Source organism: Petromyzon marinus, unplaced genomic scaffold (genome assembly GCF_048934315.1).
Source record: "Petromyzon marinus isolate PM22_M1 ecotype Great Lakes invasive population unplaced genomic scaffold, UKy_Petmar_22M1.pri1.0 PM_Scaffold_70, whole genome shotgun sequence".
Taxonomy (NCBI): domain Eukaryota; kingdom Metazoa; phylum Chordata; class Hyperoartia; order Petromyzontiformes; family Petromyzontidae; genus Petromyzon; species Petromyzon marinus.
This window is the reverse complement of record NW_027423678.1, coordinates 265,525-282,500: the sequence shown is the minus strand read 5'-3', so window position 1 is coordinate 282,500 and position 16,976 is coordinate 265,525. Positions and strand designations below refer to the sequence as shown.

Below are 16,976 nucleotides of genomic sequence, written 5' to 3'. Positions count from 1 at the left end.
ACACACACACTACACACACACTACACTACACACTACACTACACACACATACTACACTACACACACTACACTACACACACTACAATACACACTACACACACTACACTACGCACACACACTACACACACACTACACTACACACACACTACACACTACACTACACCCTACACTACACACGACACACACACTACACACACACTACACACATTACACTACACACACACTACACACACACACTACACACACACTACACACACACCACACACACATACTACACACACACTACACACACACACTACACACACATACACTACATACACATACTACACTACACACACACTACACTACACACACACTACACACACAAATACTACACACACACTACACACACATACACTACACTACACACTACACTACACACACACTACACACACACACTATACACACACACACTACACACACACTACACTACACACACATACTACACTACACACACACTACACTACACACACACTACACACACAAATACTACACACACACTACACACACATACACTACACTACACACTACACTACACACTACACTACACACACACTACACTACACATACTACACTACACACACACTACACACACACTACACTACACACACACTACATACACACACTACACTACACACACACTACACACACACACTACACTACACACACTACACACACACTACACTACACACACACTACACACACACTACACACACACTACACACTACACTACACACTACACTACACACACACTACACTACACACACTACACACACACTACACACACTACACTACACACACTACACTACACACACACTACACACACACTACACACACACTACACACTACACTACATACACACACTACACTACACACTACACTACACACACCCTACTATACACTACACACACACTACACACACACTATACTACACGCTACTATACACTACACACGCACTACACACACACTACACTACACACTACTATACACTATTATAGACACTATTATACACACACACTACACACTCACTACTATACACTACACACTACACAAACACACTACACACACTACACACACACACTACACACACTACACACACACACTACACACTACACTACACACTACACTACACACGTGTACACCCACACACTACACACGTGTACACACTCACTACTACACACTACTATAGACACTACTATACACTACTATAGACACTACTATACATTACAGCAACAACAACCGCCATTCGCCACTAGGTGGCGGTGATGTCACCACGACGCTTGTGCCAGGCTATGTGCACCCTGAGGCCACGTGAAGTGTCGAACGCCCGCTGGCAGGAGGTCATGGGGCAGACCCAGGTGCCACGGGTCGACTGACTGAGATGACTGGCTGGTGCACCACCTGTGCCCCCTACTGTGCCAACCTGCTGTGCTTTAGCCACCCGGCGCTCCGCTCGTTGTTGTGAGCGTCGCTCCTCCGCCCTCCGTTGTTGTTGGAGGGCGACTGCCTCCAACTGCCCTGTAGCGTCCTTCACGAGCCTCCTCCACAGAGGCCTATCTGGACACCGCTGGTACCAGTCATCGGCAAGTCCACTCAGCTCCACGTCCTCCTGTACCACATCACTCCACCTCTTCTCTAGCCCGTGCCGCGCCCGTTTAGCCCCCTCGATCCAGCCGAACAAAAGCTGTTTCGGCATGCGGTGGCTTGGCATGCGGGCTACATGACTCAGCCATCGCAGCCTTGCCCGCTGGAGGAGCTCACCGATGGGACCTTGCCCAGATCTTTCAAGGATTTGTGAGCTCCTCACACAATCCAGCCTGGTTAAACCCAGGATGGATCGTAGGCAGGCCAGCCTAAATATTTCTAACCGGCAAAGATGTTCCATTAGGAGGGTCCACGTTTCGCAAGTGTAGAGAAGGGAGGGAATGACCGTGGCCGAGAAGACCTGAAGCATAGTGCGGAGCGGCAGACCAGGTAGCTTCCACACGGCGTTACGCAACCGATGAAAAGATATTGCCGCTCGACTGGTTCAGAGTGAGACCTCTGCTGTTAAACTGGAGCCGGTCATAAGCACACTGCCCAGATATGGAAAACTCTCCACTCTCTCCAAAAATGCCCTATCACCAACTGGGAGTTATGGGAGTGGAGTGTCCGATTAGTTTTGGTGGGGCTGATGGTAAGGCCCCACCTGTTAGTGGCAAGCTCCAGGTTCAGCAGCAGCATCTCCAACTCCTCTTGAGTGAGCAGCAATTACCAGATCATCGGCATACATAACGTGGTTGAGTAATAGGGAGCCATCCCATGACAGCACCCGGGCATCGATCAGCCTCCCATTGTATCTGTACCATATGGAAATTCCTCCGGTACAGCTATTGAAGGCTTCACGAACTACGTGGTCAAAATAGATGTTAAATAATGTGGGAGCCAGAAGCCATCCCTGTCACACCCCAAGGTGTACAGGGAATGGCTCCGACTCCCGGCCACGTAGTTTTATCCAGGCCCACTCACCATCATGAAGGTCCTTAATGATCGTGAGCAGTGGGTCAGGGACTCCAAAAGCACGAAGAACAACCCATAGCCCAGGCCTACTGATGGTATCACAGGCCTTGACCAGGTCAATAGAGCAGAGATGGAGGTCTTGTTGGAATTCACTACACCAATGCTGTAGCAGACAGACAGAAAATATGGCATCTGTGCAGGACCGCCCTTTCCTGAAACCGCATTGGGGCTCCGCAAGCCTCTCCTCAGCGTGCCTGGCAAGGCGATGCTGAATAATCCTTGCCAGGACTTTTACCGGCACACTGAGGAGTGAGATGCCCCTGTAGTTGTTACAGTCTGTGCGGTCCTCCTTCTTAAAAAGGAGGACCACCAGGGTATCCTTCCAATCCTGCGGAACCCGTCCAGTGGCCCAGACTGTTGTTATGATGTCATATAGGGCAGTCTGTGCACAAAAACCACCCTCCCTCAGCATTTCACTTGGGAGATAATCTCTGCCCGGTGCCTTTTCTGGTCTCAGGCTCTGGATCGCCTTCCGTATTTCCTCAACAGATGGCACCTCAGCCAGCCACTCACAGGGGGTGACTTCTTCCAATATTTGAGGCACCGCAGCCTCAGCAGGGTCATCCTCACTTTGTGCCACGATGTTTTCTTGGCTGAGGGGTTTCCCCTCCCCCAGGACCTCAAAGAAATGCTCAGCAAATCTGAAAACCTGTTCCTGGGGGTCGAGAATGGATCACCCTTCTTTCCCCTAATGATGGTAATAGGTGTGGCGCTGCAGGTTACGTTTTGATGGAGATTTGTGATCGCGGGCCATTGAGGCAGACTCCATCTCTTCAGCAACCCGCGACCACCACCCATCCTTGCAGTGCCTCACGGCTCTCCGAACCTCCGAGCGAAGGCTGCGGTAAGCCTCCTCATTCTCTGACGTGGGATGCTGTAGACAATGAGAGTGGGTCTGTTGCTTTTTTTCAGCCAGCTTGAACACCTCCTCTGTCAGCCAGGGTCTCTGGAGAGGTCTGGACCGCGTACCCAAAGCAGCCATTGCAGCTGCATGAGTCACAGTCCTGAACCTCGCCCATTTACCCTCGACATGCCATCCCCAGCCGCAAGCGATGATGAAATTCTCGCTAGCTAACTGAAACCAGGCCACTTTAGGTTGGAATTGGGTCCTGGGTGTACACCCACCACTGGAGTTGAAGAATGGCAGGCGCATCTTACAGATGACAAGTCGATGGTCAGTGGGCAGATCAGCTCCACGGTAGGTCCTGGTGTCAAGGACATGGGCTCACATCCGCTGTTCCGTCACTATGTAGTCCAGCAGATGCTCTTGCTTGGACCCGGCATGCATCCATGATGTTGTGTGGATGTGCCGATGCCGGAACAGCGTGTTGGTAATTACAAGCCCATGGGTTGCACAAAAATCTAGCAGCCTCCTACCATTGTTATTGAGCTGACCTGACCCATGCCCTCCAATCACTCCAGACCAGGTGCCAGCATCATGACCAACACACACACAGTGTACACACACACACAGTGTACACACACACAGTACACACACACACACAATGTATGCACACACACAGTGTACACACACAGTGTACACACACACACAATGTACACACACACAGTGTACACACCCACAGTGTACACACACACAATGTACACACACACAGTGTACACACACACAGTGTACACACACACACTGTGTACACACACAGTGTGTGTGTGTACACACGTGTACACACACACACTGTGTACACACACAGTGTACACACACACACAGTGTACACACACACAGTGTACACACACACACACAGTGTACACACAGTGTACACACACACACTGTGTGTACACACACACAGTGTGTGTGTGTACACACACAGTGTACACTGTGTGTACACTGTGTGTGTACACACAGTGTACACACACACACTGTGTGTACACACACACAGTGTGTGTGTGTACACACACAGTGTACACACACACACAGTGTACACACACACAGTGTACACACACACACACAGTGTACACACTGTGTGTGTGTGTACACAGGGTGTGTACACACACACACAGTGTGTACACACACACCGTGTCTGGCCGAGAAGAAGCGGCTCATGAAGGCGTCCCAGCCGTAGGGGGCTCCGTGCGAGTGCCCCGAGCGGGGGGCTCCGTGCGAGTGCCCCGAGTGGGGGGCTCCGTGCGAGTGCCCCGAGTGGGGGGCTCGCGAACGAGGGAGACGCCGGCACTCGCGAGAGGTCAGCTGCTGGCGGAACGTGTACTTGTAGTACTGCCCCCCTGTGTAGAGATACATAGATATATATAGAGAGATATAGAGATATATAGAGATATAGAGAGATATATAGAGAGATATACACACAGGAACGTGTACTTGTAGTACTGCCCCCCTGTGTAGAGATACATATAGTGATATATATAGAGATATAGAGATATACAGAGAGATATAGAGAGAGATATACACACAGGAACGTGTACTTGTAGTACTGCCCCCCTGTGTAGAGATACATATAGTGATATATATAGAGATATAGAGAGATATAGAGAGAGATATATAGAGAGATATATAGAGAGAGATATATAGAGATATATAGAGAGATATACACACAGGAACGTGTACTTGTAGTACTGCCCCCCTGTGTAGAGATACATATAGAGAGAGATATATAGAGATATAGAGAGAGATATATAGAGAGATATACACACAGTAACGTGTACTTGTAGTACTGCCCCCCTGTGTAGAGATACATATAGTGATATATAGAGATATAGAGAGAGATATATACAGAGAGATATATAGAGAGATATATAGAGAGAGATATATAGAGAGATATTCACACAGTAACGTGTACTTGTAGTGCTGCCCCCCTGTGTAGAGAGATATATAGAGAGAGATATAGAGAGATATAGAGAGAGATATAGAGAGATATATAGAGATAGAGAGAGATATATAGAGAGATAGAGATATATAGAGAGATATACACACAGGAACGTGTACTTGTAGTACTGCCCCCCTGTGTAGAGATACATAGAGAGAGATATATAGAGAGATATACACACAGGAACGTGTACTTGTAGTACTGCCCCCCTGTGTAGAGAGATATATAGATATAGAGATATATAGAGAGATATATAGAGAGATATAGAGAGAGATATAGAGATATATAGAGATATACAGAGAGATATATATATAGATATATATAGAGAGATATACACACAGTAACGTGTACTTGTTGTACTGCCCCCCTGTGTAGAGAGATATATAGATATATAGAGATATATATAGAGAGATATACAGAGAGATATATAGAGATATATAGAGAGAGATATAGAGAGAGAGATATATAGAGAGATATACACACAGGAACGTGTACTTGTAGTACTGCCCCCCTGTGTAGAGATACATATAGATATATATAGAGATATATAGAGATATATAGAGAGATATATAGAGATATATAGAGAGATAGAGAGAGATATATAGAGAGATATATAGAGAGATATACACACAGGAACGTGTACTTGTAGTACTGCCCCCCTGTGTAGAGATACATATAGATATATATAGAGATATAGAGATATACAGAGAGATATAGAGAGATATAGAGAGAGATATATAGAGAGATATACACACAGGAACGTGTACTTGTAGTACTGCCCCCCTGTGTAGAGATAGATATAGATATATATAGAGAGATATAGAGAGATATATAGAGAGATATAGAGAGATATAGAGAGAGATATATAGAGAGATATACACACAGGAACGTGTACTTGTAGTACTGCCCCCCTGTGTAGAGATACATAGAGAGATATATAGATATATAGAGATATATAGTGAGAGATATATAGAGAGATATAGAGAGATATAGAGATAGAGAGAGAGATATATAGAGAGATATACACACAGTAACGTGTACTTGTAGTACTGCCCCCCTGTGTAGAGATACATAGATATATATAGAGATATATATAGAGATATACAGAGAGATATATAGAGAGATATAGAGAGATACAGAGAGAGATAGAGAGAGATAGAGAGAGATATAGAGAGATAGAGAGAGATACACACAGAGAGTAACACGTACTTGTAGTACTGCACCCCTGTGTAGAGAGATATATATAGTGAGAGATATATAGAGAGATATAGAGAGAGATATATAGAGAGATATACACACAGGAACGTTTACTTGTAGTACTGCCCCCCTGTGTAGAGATACATAGATATATAGAGAGATATAGAGAGAGATATATAGAGAGATATACACACAGTAACACGTACTTGTAGTACTGCCCCCCTGTGTAGAGAGATATAGAGATACATAGATATATAGAGAGATATAGAGAGATATAGAGAGAGATATATAGAGAGATATACACACAGGAACGTGTACTTGTAGTACTGCCCCCCTGTGTAGAGATACATATAGTGAGAGATATATAGAGATATAGAGAGAGATATATAGAGAGATATACACAGGAACGTGTACTTGTAGTACTGCCCCCCTGTGTAGAGAGATATATAGAGATATAGAGAGAGACATATAGAGAGATATACACACAGTAACGTGTACTTGTAGTACTGCCCCCCTGTGTAGAGATATATAGATATATATAGAGATATATAGAGAGATATAGAGAGATATATAGAGAGATATACACACAGGAACGTGTACTTGTAGTACTGCCCCCCTGTGTAGAGATATATATAGAGATATAGAGAGATATATAGAGAGATATAGAGAGATATAGAGAGAGATATATAGAGAGATATAGAGAGAGATATACACACAGGAACGTGTACTTGTAGTACTGCCCCCCTGTGTAGAGAGATATATAGAGAGAGATATATAGAGAGATATATAGAGATATAGAGAGATATATAGAGAGATATACACACAGGAACGTGTACTTGTAGTACTGCCCCCCTGTGTAGAGAGATATATAGAGAGAGATAGAGAGATATTGAGAGATATAGAGAGAGATATACACACAGTAACGTGTACTTGTAGTACTGCCACCCTGTGTAGAGAGATATAGAGAGATATAGAGAGATATAGAGAGAGATATACAGAGAGATATATAGAGAGATATATAGAGAGATATAGAGAGATATATAGAGAGATATACACACAGGAACGTGTACTTGTAGTACTGCCCCCCTGTGTAGAGAGATATAGAGAGATATAGAGAGATATAGAGAGATATATAGAGAGATATATAGAGAGATATATAGAGAGATATAGAGAGATATATAGAGAGATATACACAGAGGAACGTGTACTTGTAGTACTGCCCCCCTGTGTAGAGATATATAGAGATATAGAGATATATAGAGATATACAGAGAGATATATAGAGAGATATATAGAGATATAGAGAGATATATAGAGAGATATACACACAGGAACGTGTACTTGTAGTACTGCCCCCCTGTGTAGAGATATATAGAGATATAGAGATATATAGAGATATACAGAGATATATAGAGAGATATATAGAGAGATATACACACATGAACGTGTACTTGTAGTACTGCCCCCCTGTGTAGAGATATATATAGATATAGAGAGAGATATACAGAGAGATATATAGAGATATAGAGAGAGATATATAGAGATATATAGAGAGATATACACACAGTAACGTGTACTTGTAGTACTGCCACCCTGTGTGGAGAGATATATAGATATATATAGAGATATAGAGAGAGATATAGAGAGAGATATAGAGATATATAGAGAGATATAGAGAGATTTATAGAGAGATATAAACATATAGAGATAGAGAGATATACACACAGGAACGTGTACTTGTAGTACTGCCCCCCTGTGTAGAGATACATATAGAGATATATAGAGATATAGAGATATATAGAGAGAGATATAGAGATATATAGAGAGATACACACACAGGAACGTGTACTTGTAGTACTGCCCCCCTGTGTAGAGAGATATAGATATAGAGAGAGATATAGAGAGAGATATAGAGATATATAGAGATATAGAGAGATATAGAGAGATATACACACAGTAACGTGTACTTATAGTACTGCCCCCCTGTGTAGAGAGATAGAGAGATAGATATAGAGAGTTATATAGAGAGATATAGAGAGATATATAGAGAGATATACACACAGGAACGTGTACTTGTAGTACTGCCCCCCTGTGTAGAGATATATAGAGAGAGATATATAGATATATAGAGATATACAGAGAGATATATAGAGAGATATATAGAGAGATATACACACAGTAACACGTACTTGTAGTACTGCCCCCCGGTGTAGAGAGATATAGAGAGATATATAGAGATATAGAGATATATAGAGAGATATATAGAGATATATAGAGATATAGAGAGATATACACACAGTAACGTGTACTTGTAGTACTGCCCCCCTGTGTGGAGAGATATATGGATAGATATAGAGATATATAGAGAGATATATAGAGATATAGAGAGAGATATATAGAGAGATATACACACAGGAACGTGTACTTGTAGTACTGCCCCCCTGTGTAGAGAGATATATAGAGAGAGATAGAGAGATATTGAGAGATATAGAGAGAGATATACACACAGTAACGTGTACTTGTAGTACTGCCACCCTGTGTAGAGAGATATACAGAGAGATATAGAGAGAGAGATATATAGAGATATATAGAGAGAGAGATATATAGAGAGATATACACACAGGAACGTGTACTTGTAGTACTGCCCCCCTGTGTAGAGAGATATAGAGAGATATAGAGAGAGATATACAGAGAGATATATAGAGAGATATATAGAGAGATATAGAGAGATATATAGAGAGATATACACACAGGAACGTGTACTTGTAGTACTGCCCCCCTGTGTAGAGAGATATAGAGAGATATAGAGAGATATAGAGAGATATATAGAGAGATATATAGAGAGATATATAGAGAGATATAGAGAGATATATAGAGAGATATAGACACAGGAACGTGTACTTGTAGTACTGCCCCCCTGTGTAGAGATATATAGAGATATAGAGATATATAGAGATATACAGAGAGATATATAGAGAGATATAGAGAGATATAGAGAGATATATAGAGAGATATACACACAGGAACGTGTACTTGTAGTACTGCCCCCCTGTGTAGAGATATATAGAGATATAGAGATATATAGAGATATACAGAGATATATAGAGAGATATATAGAGAGATATACACACAGGAACGTGTACTTGTAGTACTGCCCCCCTGTGTAGAGATATATATAGATATAGAGAGAGATATACAGAGAGATATATAGAGATATAGAGAGAGATATATAGAGATATATAGAGAGATATACACACAGTAACGTGTACTTGTAGTACTGCCACCCTGTGTGGAGAGATATATAGATATATATAGAGATATAGAGAGAGATATAGAGAGAGATATAGAGAGAGATATAGAGATATATAGAGAGATATAGAGAGATTTATAGAGAGATATAAACATATAGAGATAGAGAGATATACACACAGGAACGTGTACTTGTAGTACTGCCTCCCTGTGTAGAGATACATATAGAGATATATAGAGATATAGAGATATATAGAGAGAGATATAGAGATATATAGAGAGATACACACACAGGAACGTGTACTTGTAGTACTGCCCCCCTGTGTAGAGAGATATAGATATAGAGAGAGATATAGAGAGAGATATAGAGATATATAGAGATATAGAGAGATATAGAGAGATATACACACAGTAACGTGTACTTATAGTACTGCCCCCCTGTGTAGAGAGATAGAGAGATAGATATAGAGAGTTATATAGAGAGATATAGAGAGATATATAGAGAGATATACACACAGGAACGTGTACTTGTAGTACTGCCCCCCTGTGTAGAGATATATAGAGAGAGATATATAGATATATAGAGATATACAGAGAGATATATAGAGAGATATATAGAGAGATATACACACAGTAACACGTACTTGTAGTACTGCCCCCCGGTGTAGAGAGATATAGAGAGATATATAGAGATATAGAGATATATAGAGAGATATATAGAGATATATAGAGATATAGAGAGATATACACACAGTAACGTGTACTTGTAGTACTGCCCCCCTGTGTGGAGAGATATATGGATAGATATAGAGATATATAGAGAGATATAGAGAGATATAGAGAGAGATATATAGAGAGATATACACACAGGAACGTGTACTTGTAGTACTGCCCCCCTGTGTAGAGATAGATATAGATATATATAGAGAGATATAGAGAGATATATAGAGAGATATAGAGAGATATAGAGAGAGATATATAGAGAGATATACACACAGGAACGTGTACTTGTAGTACTGCCCCCCTGTGTAGAGATACATAGAGAGATATATAGATATATAGAGATATATAGTGAGAGATATATAGAGAGATATAGAGAGATATAGAGATAGAGAGAGAGATATATAGAGAGATATACACACAGTAACGTGTACTTGTAGTACTGCCCCCCTGTGTAGAGATACATAGATATATAGAGATATATATAGAGATATACAGAGAGATATATAGAGAGATATAGAGAGATACAGAGAGAGATAGAGAGAGATAGAGAGAGATATAGAGAGATAGAGAGAGATACACACAGAGAGTAACACGTACTTGTAGTACTGCCCCCCTGTGTAGAGAGATATATATAGTGAGAGATATATAGAGAGATATAGAGAGAGATATATAGAGAGATATACACACAGGAACGTGTACTTGTAGTACTGCCCCCCTGTGTAGAGATACATAGATATATATAGAGAGATATAGAGAGAGATATATAGAGAGATATACACACAGTAACACGTACTTGTAGTACTGCCCCCCTGTGTAGAGAGATATAGAGATACATAGATATATAGAGAGATATAGAGAGATATAGAGAGAGATATATAGAGAGATATACACACAGGAACGTGTACTTGTAGTACTGCCCCCCTGTGTAGAGATACATATAGTGAGAGATATATAGAGATATAGAGAGAGATATATAGAGAGATATACACAGGAACGTGTACTTGTAGTACTGCCCCCCTGTGTAGAGAGATATATAGAGATATAGATAGAGATATATAGAGAGATATACACACAGTAACGTGTACTTGTAGTACTGCCCCCCTGTGTAGAGATACATAGATATATATAGAGATATATAGAGAGATATATAGAGAGATATACACACAGGAACGTGTACTTGTAGTACTGCCCCCCTGTGTAGAGATATATATATATAGAGATATAGAGAGATATATAGAGAGATATAGAGAGATATAGAGAGATATATAGAGAGATATAGAGAGAGATATACACAAAGGAACGTGTACTTGTAGTACTGCCCCCCTGTGTAGAGAGATATATAGAGAGAGATATATAGAGAGATATATAGAGATATAGAGAGAGATATATAGAGAGATATACACACAGGAACGTGTACTTGTAGTACTGCCCCCCTGTGTAGAGAGATATATAGAGAGAGATAGAGAGATATTGAGAGATATAGAGAGAGATATACACACAGTAACGTGTACTTGTAGTACTGCCCCCCTGTGTAGAGAGATATACAGAGAGATATAGAGAGAGATATATAGAGATATATAGAGAGAGATATATAGAGAGATATACACACAGGAACGTGTACTTGTAGTACTGCCCCCCTGTGTAGAGAGATATAGAGAGATATAGAGAGATATAGAGAGATATATAGAGAGATATATAGAGAGATATATAGAGAGATATAGAGAGATATATAGAGAGATATACACACAGGAACGTGTACTTGTAGTACTGCCCCCCTGTGTAGAGAGATATACAGAGAGATATAGAGAGATATATAGAGATATATAGAGAGAGATATATAGAGAGATATACACACAGGAACGTGTACTTGTAGTACTGCCCCCCTGTGTAGAGAGATATAGAGAGATATAGAGAGATATAGAGAGATATATAGAGAGATATATATAGAGATATATAGAGAGATATAGAGAGATATATAGAGAGATATACACACAGGAACGTGTACTTGTAGTACTGCCCCCCTGTGTAGAGAGATATACAGAGAGATATAGAGAGAGAGATATATAGAGATATATAGAGAGAGATATATAGAGAGATATACACACAGGAACGTGTACTTGTAGTACTGCCCCCCTGTGTAGAGAGATATAGAGAGATATAGAGAGATATAGAGAGATATATAGAGAGATATATAGAGAGATATATAGAGAGATATAGAGAGATATATAGAGAGATATACACACAGGAACGTGTACTTGTAGTACTGCCCCCCTGTGTAGAGATATATAGAGATATAGAGATATATAGAGATATACAGAGAGATATATAGAGAAATATATAGAGAGATATAGAGAGATATATAGAGAGATATACACACAGGAACGTGTACTTGTAGTACTGCCCCCCTGTGTAGAGATATATAGAGATATAGAGATATATAGAGATATACAGAGATATATAGAGAGATATATAGAGAGATATACACACAGGAACGTGTACTTGTAGTACTGCCCCCCTGTGTAGAGATATATATAGATATAGAGAGAGATATACAGAGAGATATATAGAGATATAGAGAGATATATAGAGATATATAGAGAGATATACACACAGTAACGTGTACTTGTAGTACTGCCACCCTGTGTGGAGAGATATATAGATATATATAGAGATATAGAGAGAGATATAGAGAGAGATATAGAGATATATAGAGAGATATAGAGAGATTTATAGAGAGATATAAAGATATAGAGATAGAGAGATATACACACAGGAACGTGTACTTGTAGTACTGCCCCCCTGTGTAGAGATATATATAGATATAGAGAGAGATATACAGAGAGATATATAGAGATATAGAGAGAGATATATAGAGATATATAGAGAGATATACACACAGTAACGTGTACTTGTAGTACTGCCCCCCTGTGTAGAGAGATATACAGAGAGATATAGAGAGAGAGATATATAGAGATATATATAGAGAGAGATATATAGAGAGATATACACACAGGAACGTGTACTTGTAGTACTGCCCCCCTGTGTAGAGAGATATAGAGAGATATAGAGAGATATAGAGAGATATATAGAGAGATATATAGAGAGATATATAGAGAGATATAGAGAGATATATAGAGAGATATACACACAGGAACGTGTACTTGTAGTACTGCCCCCCTGTGTAGAGAGATATACAGAGAGATATAGAGAGAGAGATATATAGAGATATATAGAGAGAGATATATAGAGAGATATACACACAGGAACGTGTACTTGTAGTACTGCCCCCCTGTGTAGAGAGATATAGAGAGATATAGAGAGATATAGAGAGATATAGAGAGATATATAGAGAGATATATAGAGAGATATAGAGAGATATATAGAGAGATATACACACAGGAACGTGTACTTGTAGTACTGCCCCCCTGTGTAGAGAGATATACAGAGAGATATAGAGAGAGAGATATATAGAGATATATATAGAGAGAGATATATAGAGAGATATACACACAGGAACGTGTACTTGTAGTACTGCCCCCCTGTGTAGAGAGATATAGAGAGATATAGAGAGATATAGAGAGATATAGAGATATATATAGAGAGATATATAGAGAGATATATAGAGAGATATATAGAGAGATATACACACAGGAACGTGTACTTGTAGTACTGCCCCCCTGTGTAGAGATATATAGAGATATATAGAGATATACAGAGAGATATATAGAGAGATATATAGAGAGATATAGAGAGATATATAGAGAGATATACACACAGGAACGTGTACTTGTAGTACTGCCCCCCTGTGTAGAGATATATAGAGATATAGAGATATATAGAGATATACAGAGATATATAGAGAGATATATAGAGAGATATACACACAGGAACGTGTACTTGTAGTACTGCCCCCCTGTGTAGAGATATATATAGATATAGAGAGAGATATACAGAGAGATATATAGAGATATAGAGAGAGATATATAGAGATATATAGAGAGATATACACACAGTAACGTGTACTTGTAGTACTGCCACCCTGTGTGGAGAGATATATAGATATATATATAGAGATATATATATAGATATAGAGAGAGATATAGAGATATATAGAGAGATATAGAGAGATTTATAGAGAGATATAAAGATATAGAGATAGAGAGATATACACACAGGAACGTGTACTTGTAGTACTGCCCCCCTGTGTAGAGATACATATAGAGATATATAGAGATATAGAGATATATAGAGAGAGATATAGAGATATATAGAGAGATATACACACAGGAACGTGTACTTGTAGTACTGCCCCCCTGTGTAGAGAGATATAGATATAGAGAGAGATATAGAGAGAGATATAGAGATATATAGAGATATAGAGAGATATAGAGAGATATACACACAGTAACGTGTACTTATAGTACTGCCCCCCTGTGTAGAGAGATAGAGAGATAGATATAGAGAGTTATATAGAGAGATATAGAGAGATATATAGAGAGATATACACACAGGAACGTGTACTTGTAGTACTGCCCCCCTGTGTAGAGATATATATAGAGAGATATATAGATATATAGAGATATACAGAGAGATATATAGAGAGATATATAGAGAGATATACACACAGTAACACGTACTTGTAGTACTGCCCCCCGGTGTAGAGAGATATAGAGAGATATATAGAGATATAGAGATATATAGAGAGATATAGAGAGATATATAGAGATATAGAGAGATATACACACAGTAACGTGTACTTGTAGTACTGCCCCCCTGTGTGGAGAGATATATGGATAGATATAGAGATATATAGAGAGATATATAGAGAGATATACACACAGTAACACGTACTTGTAGTACTGCCCCCCTGTGTAGAGAGATATATAGAGATATACAGAGAGATATAGAGATATAGAGAGATATAGAGATATAGAGAGATATACACACAGAAACGTGTACTTGTAGTACTGCCCCCCTGTGTAGAGAGATAAAGAGAGAGATATAGAGAGATATAGAGAGATATATAGATAGCTAGAGAGAGATATATAGAGAGATATACACACAGTAACGTGTACTTATAGTACTGCCCTCCTGTGTAGAGAGATATATAGATAGAGAGATATAGAGAGATATAGAGAGAGATATAGAGAGATATAGAGAGAGATATAGAGAGATATAGAGAGATAGAGAGAGATATAGATAGAGACATAGAGATATATATAGAGATATAGAGAGAGATATATAGAGAGATATACACACAGTAACGTGTACTTGTAGTACTGCCCCCCTGTGTAGAGAGATATATATAGAGAGAAATAGAGAGATATATAGAGAGATAGAGAGAGATATAGATAGAGACATAGAGATATATATAGAGATATAGAGAGAGATATATAGAGATATACACACAGTAACGTGTACTTGTAGTACTGCCCCCCTGTGTAGAGAGATATATAGATAGATATAGAGATATATAGAGATATATAGAGAGATATACACACAGTAACACGTACTTGTAGTACTGCCCCCCTGTGTAGAGATATATAGAGAGATATAGAGAGATATACAGAGAGATATATAGAGATATAGAGATATACACACAGTAACGTGTACTTGTAGTACTGCCCCCCTGTGTAGAGAGATATAGAGATAGAGAGATATAGAGAGATATATATAGAGAGATATATAGAGATATATACACACAGGAACGTGTACTTGTAGTACTGCCCCCCTGTGTAGATAGATATATAGAGATAAAGAGAGATATATAGAGATACAGAGATATAGAGAGAGATATATATAGAGAGATATACACACAGGAACGTGTACTTGTAGTACTGCCCCCCTGTGTGGAGAGATATATAGATATAGAGATATATAGAGAGATATACAGAGAGATATAGAGAGATATAGAGATATAGAGAGAGATGTAGAGAGATATACACACAGTAACGTGTACTTTTAGTACTGCCCCACTGTGTAGAGAGATATATAGAGAGAGATATATAGAGAGATTGAGATATATAGAGATATAGAGAGATATATAGAGAGATATATAGATAGAGACATAGAGATATATAGAGATATAGAGAGAGATATAGAGATATATAGAGAGATATACACACAGGAACGTGTACTTGTAGTACTGCCCCCCTGTGTAGAGAGATATATAGAGATATATATAGAGAGATATATAGAGAGAGATATAAAGATATAGAGATAGAGAGATATACACACAGTAACACGTACTTCTAGTACTGCCCCCCTGTGTAGAGAGATATATAGATACATAGATATATAGAGAGATATAGAGAGAGATATAGACAGATATATAGAGAGATATATAGAGATATAGAGAGATACATAGAGAGATATAC

General features: G+C 39.5%; 1 protein-coding gene across 1 annotated transcript in view; it reads right to left on the bottom strand.

Annotated features, from left to right (window-relative positions):
• Positions 1 to 16,976, bottom strand: part of LOC116958403 (uncharacterized) — a 103,636-nt gene that overhangs the window by 45,571 nt on the left and 41,089 nt on the right. Inside the window, exon 9 of the mRNA XM_076064777.1 lies at positions 4,626 to 4,832. Within this exon, the coding sequence (XP_075920892.1) occupies positions 4,626 to 4,832 (207 nt within the window). The remainder of the gene's footprint in view (positions 1 to 4,625; positions 4,833 to 16,976) is intronic.